The sequence below is a fragment of the Apus apus genome, chromosome 16 (assembly GCF_020740795.1).
Source record: "Apus apus isolate bApuApu2 chromosome 16, bApuApu2.pri.cur, whole genome shotgun sequence".
NCBI classification, from domain to species: Eukaryota; Metazoa; Chordata; class Aves; order Apodiformes; family Apodidae; genus Apus; species Apus apus.
The window spans coordinates 9,568,255-9,585,750 of NC_067297.1; the positions used below are offsets into that span (position 1 = coordinate 9,568,255).

Consider the following 17,496-nt stretch of genomic DNA (forward strand, 5'->3'; position numbering starts at 1 on the left):
TGCCAAATCAGTCTATTTTCTCTCTTCTGTTCTTTATTCCTTTCTTTGTCTTTCTTTTCTGAATTACTTTTTAGAGTTCATCCTTTGGACTTATCTGCTACATTTCTCCTTTTATTTTTTTTTTCCTCCTCATTCATTTTTGTTTATTATTCTGCATTTTCCTTTACAGTCCTCCTTTGTGTTATGCTGAGATCAGTTTAATTTGCTTTACAATAATTTTCCCACAGAACAAATTACAACAACGGCTGCTTTTATTAAAGGACAACTGAATCTAAATTTTACTTAAGGGTTAGCTGAACTATAATTTTCCCAAAAGATTGTTTTTCTTTATTCTGCCCATCTAAATGCTGCTTTTTTAAAAAAGCTGCATTTTAACTGGAAAAGTATTTAATCAGGTTTTTTCTTTGTTAGTTTATTTTGTGTTGGTTTTTTTGTGTTCTTTTTAATGTCAAAGAGTTCATTTCATCATGTTGTTTTTATCCACCTCATTCCCAGAATTTTCAGGATATATTCTTTATCATAAAACATCTCTTGATAAGAATTAAGATTCTTCCCAAGTGTGACAGTGACCCAGATTTATGGAGTCACTGGTTTAATCATATTTCCATTCTCTACCTTATCTCTGCACTGTCACTACTTTGCCTTCCTTTTTAGACCATCTCTTCTTGCCTTTGAAGTTGCAGACTGCATCTCTGCACGAGAATGCAGGCAAACAGCTTCTTCCAAAGGGAGAGGTCAGGGCCATTCAATGTATCTTTTAAGGATGCCTCTGCGTGACCTTGCTTGTTTGCATTTCTGTCCATTAGCCTACAGAGTCTCCACACTTCGATAGATGCATCCTAGGCTTCCCTGCTCCCTAAAGACCAAAGCAAGCTCTTTATCCTTTCAGTCTGCAACAGTCCAGAGTGGAAACTTCAAATCTAATGTGTTTCATCTAAGAGTAGAAGTCAGCTCCCTGCTCTTCTAGCCTAGCAGTTAATGCTGAAATGATCCTTACAAATGTCTGCCACTAAAATTGGTGCCCAAGCTGTATTAATCTCTGTGACTGCATGATTAACTCTGGAGAGCATTAACATAGTACCCTTTAGTTATTAAAACAGCAACATTTTCTGCAAGGACAGTGAACAGAAAGAGAAGCTGTGATGTGAGACAAAGCATGTCTACATTCCCTTCCACATGTTCCAGAGACCTTTGAACAGCTTTAGCAACCCAAGGCCATTATGGCAAAGCAGTGTGCTCTGAGCAGAGGGACGTACACTTGTTCACGTGCTGCAAACTGGACACAGCTATGTAGTTGCATACAAAAAAGGCTTGTCTTTTCAGTGCAGTCCAGTCTCCACAGCTCCCATGACTGGTTGTACTGCTCTTCAGGAGATTATAAAGTCAGCTTAGTAGCAACAACAAAGGCAAAAGAATATTTCAAAAATTATTCTTTTGTTTTCTTTTCTTTTTGTTCTGATGTGTGACTGCTGGTTACAAAACTCTGCCATAAATCAGGGAACCATTTTTTTTCTTTTGCAGGTTTGCCAGGCAACAGTATTTACTTTTCAGCTAACCTTTCAGTTAAAAACTAAGTTTAGTTGCCTTTAGAGCTTATGCTTCCAAATGTGATTGACCTGATTAATGTCCAACCATGTAGCCATAACGTTACCAAGCATGTAACTTACAAACCTGTTTTTTCTGTTGTTGTTTTTTAGCTTTTAGGTAATCCATCATCTGCAGGACGGCCTGAAAGGGTGGAGCATGCAGGGCGAAGGTCCTCTCATGGCAGTGCAGTGCCACAAAGGTCTCGACCAATGTTGGTCCCTTCCATTGGTTAGTTGGACAGATTGGTGCATTTCTGTTCTTTGCAGCCTCAGAACTGGGAAGGTGGTCCTTAAAAAAAGAAACAACAGACATTTGTCTTAAATGATCGTTACTCTTAGTCTGGGAGAAGTAATGGGATGAAATGGAACTAAAAATACCTCATATCTAAATATGAGTCTACTGGGGTCTCACAGGGGCTGAATCGGTTGTCATTGACGTGACTGGGAGTCTTTTCATTGAATGTAGTGGGTGTTGGAGTTTTTTAAGCTTGGCTAAGCTTGGATACTGTCAGATCTTACCTAAGAAAAAATGATAATGCAGGCAGACTGCTATAAATGATCAGTAAAATAAATGTGCCCATTCAGCTATCCATTCAGCCATCCATCTTCCCATTCATCAGCCATCATTTTGCATTCAATTTCCATTTTCTTGACTACTTTTTGGAATTTAGCAGAAAAAATGGAAGCTGTTAAATGTAACAAGTAGAACTGGCATATATTTCCTATATTTGATACTTCTTACAGAATAATCTCTATTCTGGTTTACTTATGACTTAAACTGTATGCTGGTGTATACCAGATAATCCAAAAAGTAGTGCAGAAAAGATAATGGAATCAGGACACTATGGACAAATACGTATCTGTTAAAACTTGCACTCTGTACTCACAAATAAGAAACATTCACTCTGAAGAACAGGAAGCATGCAAAACAAAGCAGAAAGAGCTCTGTGAGCTTTTAGCAGAACTTTACTCAGTGAAGATGTAAAGTTGGTCTGGTTCCTGTCCCTAACCTAGACTTTAATTTGTGGATACTCTAGGCATCATCAGGAGGAAAAAGAGGCAGTGTCAGGCAGTTCTCACCTCACATTTTTGTGAATAAGAAACGTCACAAATGGATTATCAGAAGGGAGAATCAGCCCCAGGGAGACTCTTGTGGTCTATTGACAAGTTATTGTTAGTTCAGTCAAACAGCGTTTGGATGACGGTGTGAAAACAGTTAGATTTTCATTTCTTTTTTTTAGTTTTCCTCTGAAATGAGCCCCTTTTTATTTTCAGGAGCAAAGATTTCTGGTTTATGGTTAGACTACTTTAAGCAAGTTTTGTATCTAAGTTCTTTCTCTTATTTGATGTGCTAATTTTTTAATTTATTTTTTTTTTAGAAATAGTGAGAAAGTAAACAGGTTTGTTTGAATTAGTCCTTTGGGCTTTCCTTTTAGTTTTCATTTTAATTAAAAAATAAGGGAAGTGATTTAATTTACCAGAGCTCACTTTCTGTCAATAAAGTTAGGACACAAAAACTGCAAAGTAATGACTTCACTGCTCAGTAGTTCAATAGCAACAGCTTGGGAATCAGATAAAGAAACTGATTTCTGGTAGTCAATCTGTGCTCAAACAAATAATTAAACAGAAAATAATCTCAGATTTTATTTCTTTCAGTGTAAGTTTAAAAATTAATTAGTCTATTTTGTATTATGTAGAATCCTCAGATGCTCCTTGGGGAAGTTCAATTGGGAATAAATTACCATATTGTCTAATGCTGGTAACAAGCAAACTACTGAGCATTATGTTCAATATCTAACGAAAAAATATTTGCTGTGAAGCTGTTGAAAGGCCATAGTGTCACTTAGAGTTCAAGAGTTGTAATTTCTGATTGAAAGAATAGTGATTGAAATTGCTGGAAGATATGCATGCATTATTTCTCACTTTCAGCATCACACTGTAATAAATCACTTTGAAGGTAAGTGAAGAAATATAAACACTTGATAAAACTGCACAAAAGTTGCTTCCTGTAAGCCTGCTGGAAAAAAATCTAGAAGATAAGAAATGTATCAAGAGGTCAGATAAATCAGATGCTGTACAGGTTGGGCATCCAAAAGCCTATAGCAGAGCAATGTAGAAACTTGAACCCACTGTTCATAACTGCCCCTGACAGAGGAAGTGTCCCATGATAAGGGCTGCAGGTGTGGGTGTTGAAGAGGAAGTTGTTACGGTTGTGTCATTGTGTGATACTGTTCCACAATGTGAAAAGCAGAGTAAAATGAGAGTAGAAAGCAGATATGACTGAGGCAAAGTTTAGACTTCTTAAATATCTAACACTGTTGTTGGCCTCAGCATATAGGTAAAAAATGTCTATTCCAAATTTCTTGGCAGCACCTTATTCTTTGACATGTGTGCCTGGAGTTTTTACTGAGTTATTCAGCTAAAAAGTCGCTTTAGTGCCTTCTTAAGGCAGCTCTGGGAGCTCCAATTATTGGGAAAGACCTTCAAAACTGTAGTGTTCTTAAGATTCCAATGATAAAACCCTTCTCCATAATGTTTCAGGATTTAAATTCTTTGAGGTATTTTCTCCGTTATTCTCTAGCTACTTTGGATTAGTATCTTCTTGCAGGTAGGATTTAAGTACATTAATTAATTTTTGTTTTTAGGTTGATACTTTAGAAGGTGAAACAGTTTACAGTGCTCTTGACCTTGCAGATCTGGCAGGTAGGATTGTTTAAACCTCATAATTACAGACGATTCCTATCCAAAGGTATAACAAACGGTATTCATGCTGTATGAATTTTAAAAAGCAGAAAACTCAGGTGCTTTAAAAGAAAGGGATACATATTTCTGTGATTCCCCAGCTAAAGAAGGACTTCTAGAGGCTGAGACATCTGGCAGAGCCTACGCAGTGTTTAGCCTTCCTACTGTGTGCAAGTCAGAAATAAAGTCAGGCAAGCCTGCCTGCAGGAGCCTCCGCAGAGGGAACTCTACCGTATGTTTTAATAGATCATTCCCTTTTTCTCCATAGAAATTACAATGGACAGTAACAGTGAAGGCGGGCGGTCTCGGTCAGGTAGTGAGGGAAATATTTCACCTGTAAAAGAAGAAGCTTATTATGGCAGCATTGGTGGACACAAGCAGTGGGCCCAGCGGCGTGCCATGGCCTCTCACTATAGACACGGTATGCCCAGCCTGTTCCTCCTTCATACAGACACTGTAGAGCTGCGTGGTAACAGCGCGGGGGCGGTGGGACAACACTGCATGCAAAGCAGAATGCCAGGGGAGCTAGCTCTAAAGTCCTGTCTGCTCTCAGGTAAGTTTCTCCAGCTCAGCTGTAAGGGACCAACAGCCCTTAGTCCTCCGTCCTGACACTGCTGTGCAGCACCTTTCCGTACTCGACCGAGTCCAAGCACACTGCCTTGCATGAACCTCTGTGAAGCTGTGCTGTACTGATGCCAGTCAGTATTTACTGTGTACACCTGAACAACCATTCATCAAAGTGACCACATTTCCACTTGATTCATACAGACTGGGCAGAGACTGACAGTGGCTGGTGTATCACAACCCAGCGTCCTATACAAGAAAGCAGGTGCCAAACATAATTCTGATTTACTGCTTGGGCTAAATGAAGATTCAGGGTCTTTTCAATGACCACATAGGAGTCTGGCTGTGGTACTTGGTGAAGTAAAAAATTATTCTTTATTTTAGGAATATTTGCATCATAATGACAAACTTGTATTACAGGAGTAAGGCCGCTATACCCACTGTTGATGGTATTGCTTCATCAGCACAGAAATCATTACACGAACAACTCAGGTTTCAAAGTTCATAATACAGTGAATTGAAGTGTCTTAACTCCCAGAGGTAGTCCAGGCCATGTATAGAGCTAAGAAATACATTAGGGTTTTATTGTTACCTGAAATGAAGCAAAAGTGGCCCTGAGCATTTAGAGAAATCATAACTTAATGCTGGGTTTCAAAGCAAACAGACCTGACTGACTTACAGCCAGATCATCAGCTTGTGTACATCAGTGTATAGCTCGCGAAGTCAGTGCAACTGTGGCTGGAACTCATGGGAGTCAGCTGGCTGCATCCAAAGACATACACAGTTATGTGTGTGTATATGTATGATATGTGTATGTACCTCTTGAAAGAATAAGTGGGTAATGAGCTAATCAAGAGATGATTTGCCTTCTGGTTCAGTGAAGCAAACATGACTCTTCTGAGTCAGATGTTACAGGCCAGTGCAGGTAACACAGATACACTTGACTATGATTTATGTTTGCACCTAACACACGTTAACTGCAGCTGGAGTTGGATGCAAAGATCAATAATTTTAATTCAGAAACAAAAAAAAACCGTTTTACGTTGCCTGGTGGGCCTGAGCATGAACCACAGAATGATTGCACCCTGACTGTGGGAGGAGAGAACAGAACAGAGAAGAATCCCATCCTTTGTGTCCCATTGCTTCCTGTCCCACATGTGCCCTTCTCCCACACTTCCTTTCTGTGCTTTGTGCCTGCCTAAAAGCTTCTTGGCTGGAATTTTTCCCTGCCTTTTTGCTGTTCTGCATTTTTCCCTATTTACATTCTTTCTTGCACTCTGGACCCAAGAGTTAGTAGCTGTTCCCTTAAAGCTGTGACCCTCTAATATTTTTTTCTGTTAGCTTAAAAATATCAAATGTTGAATAAAATGCATCTGATCTTGAGGCAAGAAGAGTAATTTTGTCTAAGATGTCTCATATTGAATGTTCAAACTATTACCAAAAATGGGATTCTTTAATTCGTAAGAGATTATTACAGTAAAAATTGCATTAATAGGAACTTTGTTAGATAAAATTTTGATATAGTTGAGTTATAACTCAACTATAATTCATAATATTGCTTGCTCAATTTACTCATTGTGAAGGATCTTGTAAACTGGGTAAGTGTTGATTCAGCAAAGAACAAGTGTGTCACTCCCACTGAAGTGAGCAGGACTTGCACAGTGAGCCAAGCTTTTGGGAAATGGCTTGTGATTTTGATGGCTTTATTTTTGGGGATTTCAACTTTGTATGTCTTGAAAGAGCCTAATCTTTTGGGGAAAGTGCTGCCCCACGCTTTTTCAAAATACAATTAAAAGTTTTGGAAACTCATCAAAACACTTTTTTGGGAGCCACTGTGGCTTAATTTTGTAATTCAGTTTTACTTAAGTCCATCCTTAAGTATGTTGACTCATGGACTAAACACATTCTGCAGGTCATTTGAAAAGTCTTAAAGATGTATGAGACAAAACATTAGTTGTTGTTTTTTTTTATTTCCTAATTTATTTGGTTCCCTGCAGTGGGCAGAGTTCATTGCAGTGTCAAGTCGTGTAATATTCATGGATGATCTTTCCTACTGAGCTTATGGTTAAGTGTAGTCACAGCTAACCATTATTCCTCGGTTTGAAAAAATCCTGTTAAGAGTTTGGGTTGGTTTGAGGCACTGCTGGGTGTGTTAACTACTGACTGTGTTTAAACAAAATTGTAGGCAGTGTGGTTCCAACCCTGGCATAACTAACTCTGCAGAAAGATATTTCTTCTTGCCTCTCTGGAGAGAAGAGGTTATAACCGTGTTTTAAACCTGGTACCCATAACATGAGATGTCAATACAGCTGGGATGTGCTTTCTTGTGTCCACGAAGAGCAGAAGCAGCTGTGCTGGAAAACGGACCCAAAGCATGGTTATTTTTGCAGCAATGGTAAAGCCTACCAGCCTCATCATTATGTCACTCTTAACATGCTTCATTAATTCATGGCAAACTCTAGTAAAATAGAAAAAAATGGCTTTCTTGCCTGCCCTGTATTCATGTGTAAATGTCACTGTGGGGTAGGAGATCAACACCACACTCAGTGCATGCAGATGGTACATGCTTTAAAAGAAAGTAACTTGCCAATTAAAAAAAAAAACAAAAAAACTCACCAAGGTTAGTAGGACTTGCATTAAGTTATTGGGGTTTTTCACTGAGATGCCAAATATTTTTTCAAATATTAACTGGAATTGTTGAAAAATTGAGGCCATCTTGTATTACTGAATTGTTCTTTTCTGAATTTACTTTCATAGATGGCTATGGTGGTCATGACCATCTGTCTCCAGATATTTATGAAGAATCAGAAACAGATCCTGGCGCAGAGGATATTTCTACTCGAATATTTGTTGCACTCTTTGACTATGACCCACTGACCATGTCCCCAAATCCTGATGCTGCAGAAGAAGAGCTGCCATTTAAAGAAGGACAGATCATTAAGGTGGGATCTAAAAACAAAGGAAACAAAGGACCAAACAGGGTTTCCTCTGTTCCCTGTGAACAAAGCAACTTGTGTGACTAGAGTCCCAGGGGTTTTTTTCCTCCAGAGGTTTAAGCTGTAAATCTGACTGGATCTGAAACCTTGTATCTAGTGCTAATGCCTTAAAAGTAATTAGGTGACGAGCAAAAATCTTGAAGTTGCTATAGATACTAGGGCCACACTCAATTAGGTGCTAAGAACAAAATTGTGACCCCATGTCCATTGCCACAAACCTTGTAGGAAAATCTGCCTCAGAGAGGATGACAGTCCTGCAGAGGTACCACTACAGCGCCTAGTGTTGTACCTGAACATTCCTAGTTAATATGCACTTAATATTAATTAAGGTCCAAAAATTAGTTCTTTCCCACAGAGTCATCCCCTTCTGAATCTGGGAAACTAACTCCTTTTTCTGACTAGTCTAGGGATATTTATTCTCAGTGATGTTTACTTTGTATTTGGGACCATGGTGATTACGCTGTGATCTGCTGCTTTGAAGCTCTTATCAAATTGTTGTGAAGATGGACTAGTTTGCATTTTCAAAATACTTTTTGTAAGTGACCTGGGCACGTGGGATGGTGGAGGGTCAGGTCCACCACGAGCTGCATGAAATCTGTCCTGTACGTGTGTTGTGGTCACGCATGCTGTGCTGGGTGAGGAAGGAGTGGTGCCAGGTGAGTCACAGATATGGAGTGATTAGAAGTGAACATCATTCCCAATCTAGAAATCTGAGGCTATTCAAAGGTAATTTTTAATTAACTGATTGGAACTGAAGTGATTAGTTTGAGGGGTTTTGTTTGTTTTCTGAAGAAAAAAAAAAAACAACCTGATTGAACCCAAACAAAGAACAATCTATGCTCTGTCATCAGTCTGGCCTTAAGAACATCATTTTGGTTTGGTGCAGCCCTTGGTCTAAGCCTTTGTATCGTCAGTAGCCTTTATGAGGTGACTGCATCTTTAGAATGTAAGAGGAATTTTGGGGTTTACCTCTTTTCATTGATAAAAATTAATACTATTTTTATACCTTAATTCATACTATTTTTATACCTTAATTCATATTTTCTGGAAAGACAAGCAGAGCTTCAGCAAGTACATGTATCAAGTATATTAAGTATTAGATGGGCACTTGTGATCATACACAATTGTTCTACTCAAAGTAACAACATGTGGCACAATTTTGCAAATGGTTCATTTTGAATCTAGCTCATTTGGCACCAAAAATGCTGCCATGTGAATAATGCCATCAACATGAGTGCAAACAATAGAGTACACTTTTGGCTTCACAGGGAGAAACTGATGACATCTAATGGTGTCTCTCACTTTTGAGGCATTTGACTGCTACCAAAAAATTGTCCAAGTTTTGCTCATGTATCTGAAGTCATAACTCAAATCAACATAATAATTACAGTTTTTTTTAACGTCACAGTAGTAAAAAAACCTCATATAATTCCACATCCAAGCTGTAGTCATCTGTTTATGCTTACTCACTATTTAGTTTGTATTAAAATTCCTAAATGCTAAAACCTTTATTGACCAGTATTACAACTCTTTAAATAACAGGTTTATGGGGACAAAGATGCTGATGGATTCTATCGTGGAGAAACCTGTGCAAGAATTGGCCTTATCCCATGTAATATGGTCTCTGAGATCCAAGCAGATGATGAGGAGATGATGGATCAGCTTCTGAAGCAAGGCTTTCTTCCTCTGAACACACCAGTTGAGAAAATAGGTAAAGAAAAAGATATACCCTTCACTTCTAACCTTTGGGTGCTGTTAACTTGGCTGGATCCGCTTTGCCTTTTGTTTTTATTATATGCAGATACATCTACATTTTACAGCAATTTACTACACCATGGGATATATTCTGTGTCAGTATCTGGATTACTTTATTCCCCTAAAAATTAAGCTCAGGCACATCTTGTGCTACAAATAAGGACTTGTATCTCCACCACTCTACTCATTACTTTTAGTATTTAAAAACAGGTGGTTTGTTACCTGAAAGATTTCTAGACACAGATGTTCCCTGTGCTTTCAAGTGTGCTGTGCTGAGGTGCTTTGTGATACATTCACTGCTGCAAAGCATAAAAAGAATCACTTACTTGTTCTTTTTAGTCTACATTTTCCTACATATGTCAGTAATGTAAAGGGATGGTGGCAAAGGGTTATGTGTAATCTCATTTGGGATAGCTCTGCATATCATGAGATTTTGTGGACATTGCAGTAGCAAACCCTTTAAAAACCAGCGTTTGGCCAAACAATTGTGTCTTATGAACCACTTCTGGTTTTTTTTATTGTGCTCAACTGGCTGTGTACCCTGAAATAGCTGAGAAATCAGAAAGTCTTTATCTTGAAATGAGGGAGAGGCATTTTCTGACAAAAATGTTGCCCCACGATATTTTTAAGCAATTCTTTTTATTCTGTGATGTTTCGGAGTGAGCTGTTAGCAACCTACCCCCAGCAGTTCACCTTTAAATATTTTAGTACTTTTAAACCATCATGTATTTTCCCTTTAATATGGATTTAACTGTTGGCGATTTAAAAAAAACAACACACACCACCAACAAATATTCTTACTAATGGATTTGGAAAGAATAGTTAGTTTGGCTTAATTTTAAGCTAAAACCAAAAGCTGAACAGCAGAGATGCACGTGCTCAGGCCCTTGCTGTCATGGAGGCTGCCCAGGTGGGTTTTTAGCAGAAGCAGGCTCTGAGCTAGTCTGTCTCATATTGTTTCACATTTTTAGTGTCATCTCAGACACTTTACATGCTGTGTTCATATGGCTATTTTTTTTTTAATCCTTTGCCCACATGAAATCCTTAAAAACAGAACTTTGAACAGCTTTCTATCTTTTCTTTATTTGTATGCATTCCTTTCCTGAAGTCAGCTGTGACCGTTTCAAAGAGAGCTCACGCTCTGTACACTGCAGATCCAGAAAGTCTAAAAGAGGTCTGTGCTAAGAACCTTTGACTCGAGCTGTAAAATGGCTGAAATTATTTGAACTGTCTTTTTCATGAAAAGTTTTGTCACAGAGCAGTTACACAGAGGGTCCCTTTTAGATTCTTTTCTTGGTTGTAGAAGGGCCCTGAGCCAGTGCAGTCCTTCAAAATAGAAAGTGCAACTCTTGAGACTGTTGTTTTGGTGTAGGTTGATCCAGGCTTGGAGTATTAAGGGGACCAGGTCCCATGTGTGTTACAGCCTGTACCTTCATTTTGGATTTCTTCTGGTGATCTGTGTAAATCCCTTGCCTTGGTAGCCAGGAAAGAAGCTCCAAACCCCCCACTGCGGAAGTGATCTGCTCTGCCTGAGGGCTTGAGTCAGCTGGTGGGTGAGGTGCCAGGTGTGAGTGCCCACTGAGCTGCAAACAGTGTCTGCTCCTGACAGAACAATGACAGGGTGCCTGCTAACCCCAGGTGTCCTTTGTCACACTGCTCATCAGACCTGCCCTCAGTGCCTGACTGCGGGTAGCACTAACCAGCATGTCTCTCTTGCTACAGCCATCTGCAGGAATCATGCTAATAGCATTCAAATTTAAAATAAAGCCTATTTTGGACTGTTCTGTGAATGTTTAATAACAATCTATAAACATTTTATGTGGTTCCTGGAAACTACACATTTTACTCCTTTCCTTCTGTTCCCCACAAAGGAAACTTGTAAAATTACTTGAGAACATTTTTTTGTAGTCAAGAGTCTTGAAATTCTCTTTTCTCTTGGGACAGCTGAGAGTGTCCATTTCTCCTTCCAGTCTCCCAGCAGAAAGCTGAAGAATAATCCCAGGCACAGAATTCCCTGTGAATAGGAGGAAGGAAGGGAACAGACAGTAAATGTGGAAGTTTGAATAAAACAAAAAACCCATTAATTTTTACTGTTTGGCTTTGTAGATGCTGGTAACTTCTAATTCCTACAGGAATGGCTGAAAATTTTGGAACATTAGTTTTGCAGGTCGAGACCTTTCAAAGGATGCAGTGCCTCAGAGTAAGGAGGGAAACCAACTGTGAACCATTTTTAATGAAACATACATGCTGCTTTGAAACCTTGATCTGTGTGAATAGGTTTGGTCATCTGTGACCTTCTATTGCTATGCTAGAGAAATATCAGCGCTGTTAATGCACTGTTGTGAAAATGCTGTGGGGAAAAGTTGCACCTTCTTTTTCTTTTCAAAATAACTTTGATAGCTTTCCTTCCCTTCCTCTCCCTGTGCTCGGAACAGAAAGAAACCGACGGAGTGGGCGGCAACACTTGGTGACTACAAGAAGGATGGTGGCTCTGTATGACTATGACCCAAGAGAAAGTTCTCCTAACGTTGATGTAGAGGTATTGACATAACCATTTACTGCATTTACCATTTCTGGAGCCATAACATACCTGGGATTGATAAACACTATTGTACATGTGTGCAAAAAAGAAACTGCAGTTCAGAATTACAAATGTTAGGCAGATGATTTCAGGCAGAGGTACAGGACAGGCTTATGGCTTCTGTACAAGTAGATTTGTGGTTCTTGTTCCAACAGGATCAAGGAATATCCATGGTAGCAGTTATTTAACATGACTCAATACAATGTTCAGCTGTGGGGATATGATCATGCAGTATATGTGCATATGTATCTATATAATAAAATTCTATAAGGAGAAAATCCCACAGAGTTATAAATAATAGGGTATGATTATTTTCAAATAATTTTTAAAAATTTCCTTCGTATGTTTCCATGTAAGAACATGATTGTGTTTGAGAGGCACCCTATCTCATGCTGACAAGCTGATAATGACACATGCTTTCCCTCCTCTGTAACCTGCAGTACCTCCAAGGTCACCCCTCCTTCCCATCCCACACCAGGACAACTCAGCAGAGTAGCACAGCATTCCTCATCTATAGTATTTATTTATCTTAATTGATGCATCTCAGCTTTCATGAATGTAGGTCTTGTCTGTAACTTATTTTTTTTAATAACAGTATTAGGATATCTTACAGAACACCTGTCCGTTAGCTAGAGCTTCATTATGGGTTTTGTCTGCCATTTACCCACATGCAGTGGGTAATCCCATCTCTCCATATTTGTTATCAGCAATAATGGAATATTTTTTTTACATTATCTTACATGGTAAGTCCCTCAATCAAGAGTTGATATAATTTTCATGTACTTAAGCATTATGGTAAGAAAGCCAGGGTACACTCAAAGTTCTAAAAAAAATACAGCATATCTAGAAGCTTCCTCAGTTACCCTTTAAAATGCTGGTTATTTTGTTGGTGAATTACAGAACAACTTGGACTTTTTTTAAAAAGAAGAAAGTGAATTTTGAAATATGTTGGACTTGATGGTTTAAAACAGCCAAAGTTGTCTTGTATTCCTCGCTAAACCAACTATGGTTCTGAATTATGGTCTATCAAAGTAGCTTGGGTAACAAAGAAAATAAGTAGCGTATTTCAAACCTTGCATTTGTTCTCTTTCCTATCGCCACATGAAATGAAAAATAAATTAAAAACTAATGAAGTTACACTTAAACCACAGGCAGCTAAAAAAGGGGAAAAATATTAATGGATTTACTATTACTCAAGATAATGTTAACCTTTGCCTAATAAAACATGCACTGTCACATTACTTCTGCAGGCTGAGCTGACATTCTGCACAGGGGACATTATCACTGTCTTTGGTGAAATCGATGAAGATGGGTTTTACTATGTAAGTTGGCTCCTCTTTGTTCACTTCAAACTGCTAGATATGGTTAGAGCAATTTTCACTAGCAGCCTGGGGGCATTTCAGGTCACAGTTCCAGCTTGTTCAGTTGTGGAAGCAGCTGTGATCCTCATGTAACAAAAATGTCAAACTAAATGGCATGCCTGGAAGCACTGTCCAAGTGTGGTGTCACCACTGCTCTTCTGTACCTGGGAGCCCAGGTCACAGCCAGAGAGCTGCAACATGAACCCGGCCTCGCTGCTGCTGTGAGGCTGTGGCACAAGCCTCCCCAGGGGAGATCCTGTGGCACTGAGTTCATTCCTGCCACTTCAGCACGTTTTCAGGGAGTGCTGTTCACACAGCTCAAAGTTGCCTCTGCCATTGTGTAAGTACTATTTGCCTCATTTAGTGTGCTGGAAAATGTGTATTTTGATCATACTTGTATCTATGAGAACACATTAATGAGGCCTCCTCACTGGCTTTTAAATAGTCAAAAGTATTTTCTTACCTTCTTGGGAACCTTCATTTGATTTGATTGAAAGTCTCAGTCATTTCGACCATGTTGCAGGGTGAACTTAATGGGCAGAAGGGGCTGGTTCCTTCCAACTTTCTTGAAGAAGTGCCTGATGATGTTGAAGTCTATCTCTCTGACGCCCCCTCGCGATACGCTCATGACCCGCCGATGCGTACAAAAGCAAAAAGGGTAAGCAACTGAATAAGAAAATCTTATTTTTTTTCTCCATTCCATTCTGTCTCATACATAATTTAAACATTACTTTTAACATTTTTAATCCATTTGCCCATTTAAAATTAACTTTCAAATATATAAAACGTTTAAGAAAAATTACCTTACTGAGCCTTCCACTAGCTCGTTACATTGGTAAATGCAGAAACTGAATTTACCATTTGATTGCAGTCATTACAGTATCCTCCATTATAATGAGTTTAAGCAGCTTTTCCCTGGTGAAAGTAGTTACTTCTAATGCTCCTAAGCTACTCTTACTACATGCAATATCCAGCTGAAAGCAAGTTCTCACGGACAACAAGAATTCCTTTAAATACAAATTGTCAATGAGCTGATGGACAGTGTTCATCTTTTAATCTTTATGACTTCCTATCCCAACTGGCATTAGTTAATCACCCAAAGACTTCTCTTCTATGAAAGACTAATCATGTTTAGAGTATCTCATTTTTGGTTTTGTTTCATCACTGCAATACTTTTATATATTATATATTTTATATATATTTTTATTTCTTTGCTCATCTGCTTGGAAACAGAAGAAGAGTGTTCATTTCACACCTTAATAAGGCAATGTAGCCTTCACGTAAGTGAGCAACTGAAGATACCAATAGAGTTTTCAATTAAAGCTACCTGGCTATCTAATGCAAGTCTTGACACTTAATTGTGGGGGAAAAAAAACCCAAGAAATATGTCTCCAAAATCCTTGGCCACAGAAGAACAGGCTGTATGCTTTTCCTGTATCTAGTCAAGTCAATTTAGAGTTTTTAGGAGACAAATCCTCTAAAAAGGAATCCTTAGAATTAAATCAATTAGACCTCACTTTATGAAGGTCAATATTTGGAACATATTTCTTCATGAGCTAAATGTTTATGTTTACATAGAAAGGAGAGTTTGATGTCTAACTACCCTACAAACAAAAGCTGCATATTGCATTGTTAGCCAACCTGGGATGTATAAATTCCAAGCTCCTATATCAAGAGAAAAGCACAACACTCCCAACCCTTAAATGACATTAAAATGCAATGTAAACTGATACGTACCGTAGTTTACAAGGGTATAATTGGTTTTGAAACTCATTACTCAAATATAGCTATAAATTGTCTGCCTTAAAATGTGTTTTCCATAATCGATTATACCCCACTTTGCCTAAGACCAACTATCCACCAGTTCTGAAAGAAATCCCTTCATACGGTACAGTTTACTCTGATTTTCCTAGAAAATGCACATTTGAGATATCATAAACTGTTTGGTTTACCAATGCAATAAAAGTCTCAGTATGAAACATGCAGCTCACTGAATGAATGCATTAGACTACATATATGGTATCTTCAGGTGTACGTTGGGGTGCTTTACCAAGTTGGTTTTGTTTTTTTTTTTTTCATTAGAATTAGACCTTGATTTAAAATCAAAGTAGGCTTGAAGCCCCTTTGCTTTACTCAAGTGTTGCAGAAGCCAGTAAATTGCTGATGCTTGAACTACAAGATTAACGGGTCCCTACAACACAGATTCTTCTAGGAAAATATCACCATAATTGATAGCATCACATCTTGCCAGCTGGCCACTGCAGTTAGGTTAGGCTCAGTAGAAGTACTTCTAGCATTTTCATTCAAGTGCTTTGCTGATTGAGTAAAAAAAAAATAGCTGTTTAAAATATTTAGGAATGCTGTCATCTAACTATCGTGCAAGTACTCACCTTCATTCAGCAATCTCATAGCTGCAGCATACACATCAAGCAGTCAGGGTCTTTAAGCTTTCTTTGATTGCAATTAAGGTTCATTTTAGCTTTTTCTTTTTCCCTTTTTTTTTTTCTTTTAAGCCAGTGTGCCATCTTCTCAAATATGTATATAAAGTTTGCTAGCCAATCTTAAAGAAAAGGCACTTACAGGACATTAAAAAATAAGTGATCATGTAGCATTTTAAGTAATGTCTTCTGAAAACAGTTTGGCTTCTATAGATTGCTAATTCATAGTAACTATTTTTCTGAAATCTATAGCTATAAGTATCCCTTTTTATGTTTGCACTATCAGAGTACTGAAATGCAAAACCAAAACTAGTTTTGTGGCCAGAAATTAATATAATGAAAATAGGGCTCTATTGGAGTGTTTTCTGTTGTCTAAACTTTTTCTCAAAATTTGTGTTTTCCATAAGCCCAAATACTTTTAAGCCACAGAGAAAGGAACCAGCCCTTTGGTTTAAGTGGGTAGTGGGACAGTGATGTTACCAACTTTCTTGATGATGATGGCTTTTAAGCTTTCAAACATTCAATAAATTATAACAATGTACCTAATAGGTTCCTCCTGAGAATACAGGTACATCACGGAGAGCACCATCCCCCACAGTTCATCTCCATTCTGGGTCACCTACGTCACCTATGGGTTCTGGTAGTCCCGGGAGAGGCAGGGATATGTCCTCGAAAAAGAAAAAGGGGCTGCTTTCCAAAGGCAAGAAACTGCTGAAAAAGCTTGGTGCAGTGAAATGATTCATGTACTCCTGGACAACTTGTAAAGCTTCCAGTCTGTGTATTTTTTTTTTTTTTAAAAAAAAAACGTCAAAACTAGGGCTTTCATGACTATGCAGTAGTCACACCAAACCTTGGCATTTATAAGTAAGTCTGACATCAATAGAATCAGGTGAATTCCTTAATCAAAACACCAAGGAAAAAGGAAGTGGATTATTTGTTGCAAATACTTTTTTCTTTAAATAAAAAAAAAAAGTGGGCTTAAGAGCAGAAGAGCATGGTTTTATTTGAAGTCAACTCACCACCTGCAACTCCACTGGATAAATCTCAGCCTTTAGTCTCCTTTAACCGTGAGTGGGGGGAAGAAAACTCTATTGATTCCTGGTTCAGAAAGATCACCCCACCCTATCAAGTCTTTATCATAAACAAAAATGGTCTTGAAACTCCTAGTTTAATCAGCCTTGATGTTTTGCCTTATTAATGCACAATGATTTGTACTGTCTAATAAATATGCAGCGTATACTTTGTATGTACTGTGTATTCAACTGTCTTCATCTTCCCTAAAACAAAGTAATTTTAAGATCAAGTACTATGTTACTGACTCCATTCAATGTCTGATGTAACTCCTGGGAGTTTGAAAGTGCTGTGCAAAATGCTTTCTTTTTAGTTTTTGCCTTTTTTTTTCCCATCCAAACAAAAACCCCTTGTATTGATTTTTTGTCAACATTTTCACTAAATTGAAATCAGATGCAGTGT

The 17,496-nt window shown here is 38.3% G+C and overlaps 1 protein-coding gene across 7 annotated transcripts in view; it reads left to right on the plus strand.

Moving 5' to 3' along the window:
* The window catches only part of RIMBP2 (RIMS binding protein 2), a 134,715-nt gene extending 117,954 nt beyond the window's left edge, over positions 1-16,761 (plus strand). For 5 of the 7 annotated variants that reach the window (XM_051633808.1, XM_051633810.1, XM_051633814.1 and 2 more), the window contains 8 exons: positions 1,698-1,815; positions 4,597-4,749; positions 7,650-7,834; positions 9,431-9,599; positions 12,079-12,182; positions 13,475-13,546; positions 14,109-14,243; positions 16,573-16,761. In XM_051633808.1, coding sequence (XP_051489768.1) covers positions 1,698-1,815; positions 4,597-4,749; positions 7,650-7,834; positions 9,431-9,599; positions 12,079-12,182; positions 13,475-13,546; positions 14,109-14,243; positions 16,573-16,761 — 1,125 coding nt within the window. Of the gene's footprint in view, positions 1-1,697; positions 1,816-4,596; positions 4,750-7,649; positions 7,835-9,430; positions 9,600-12,078; positions 12,183-13,474; positions 13,547-14,108; positions 14,244-14,818; positions 14,906-16,572 lie in introns of those variants that run through there. The other 2 variants (XM_051633811.1, XM_051633812.1) reach the window with 2 other exon arrangements.
* Positions 16,762-17,496: the final 735 nt, after the last annotated feature.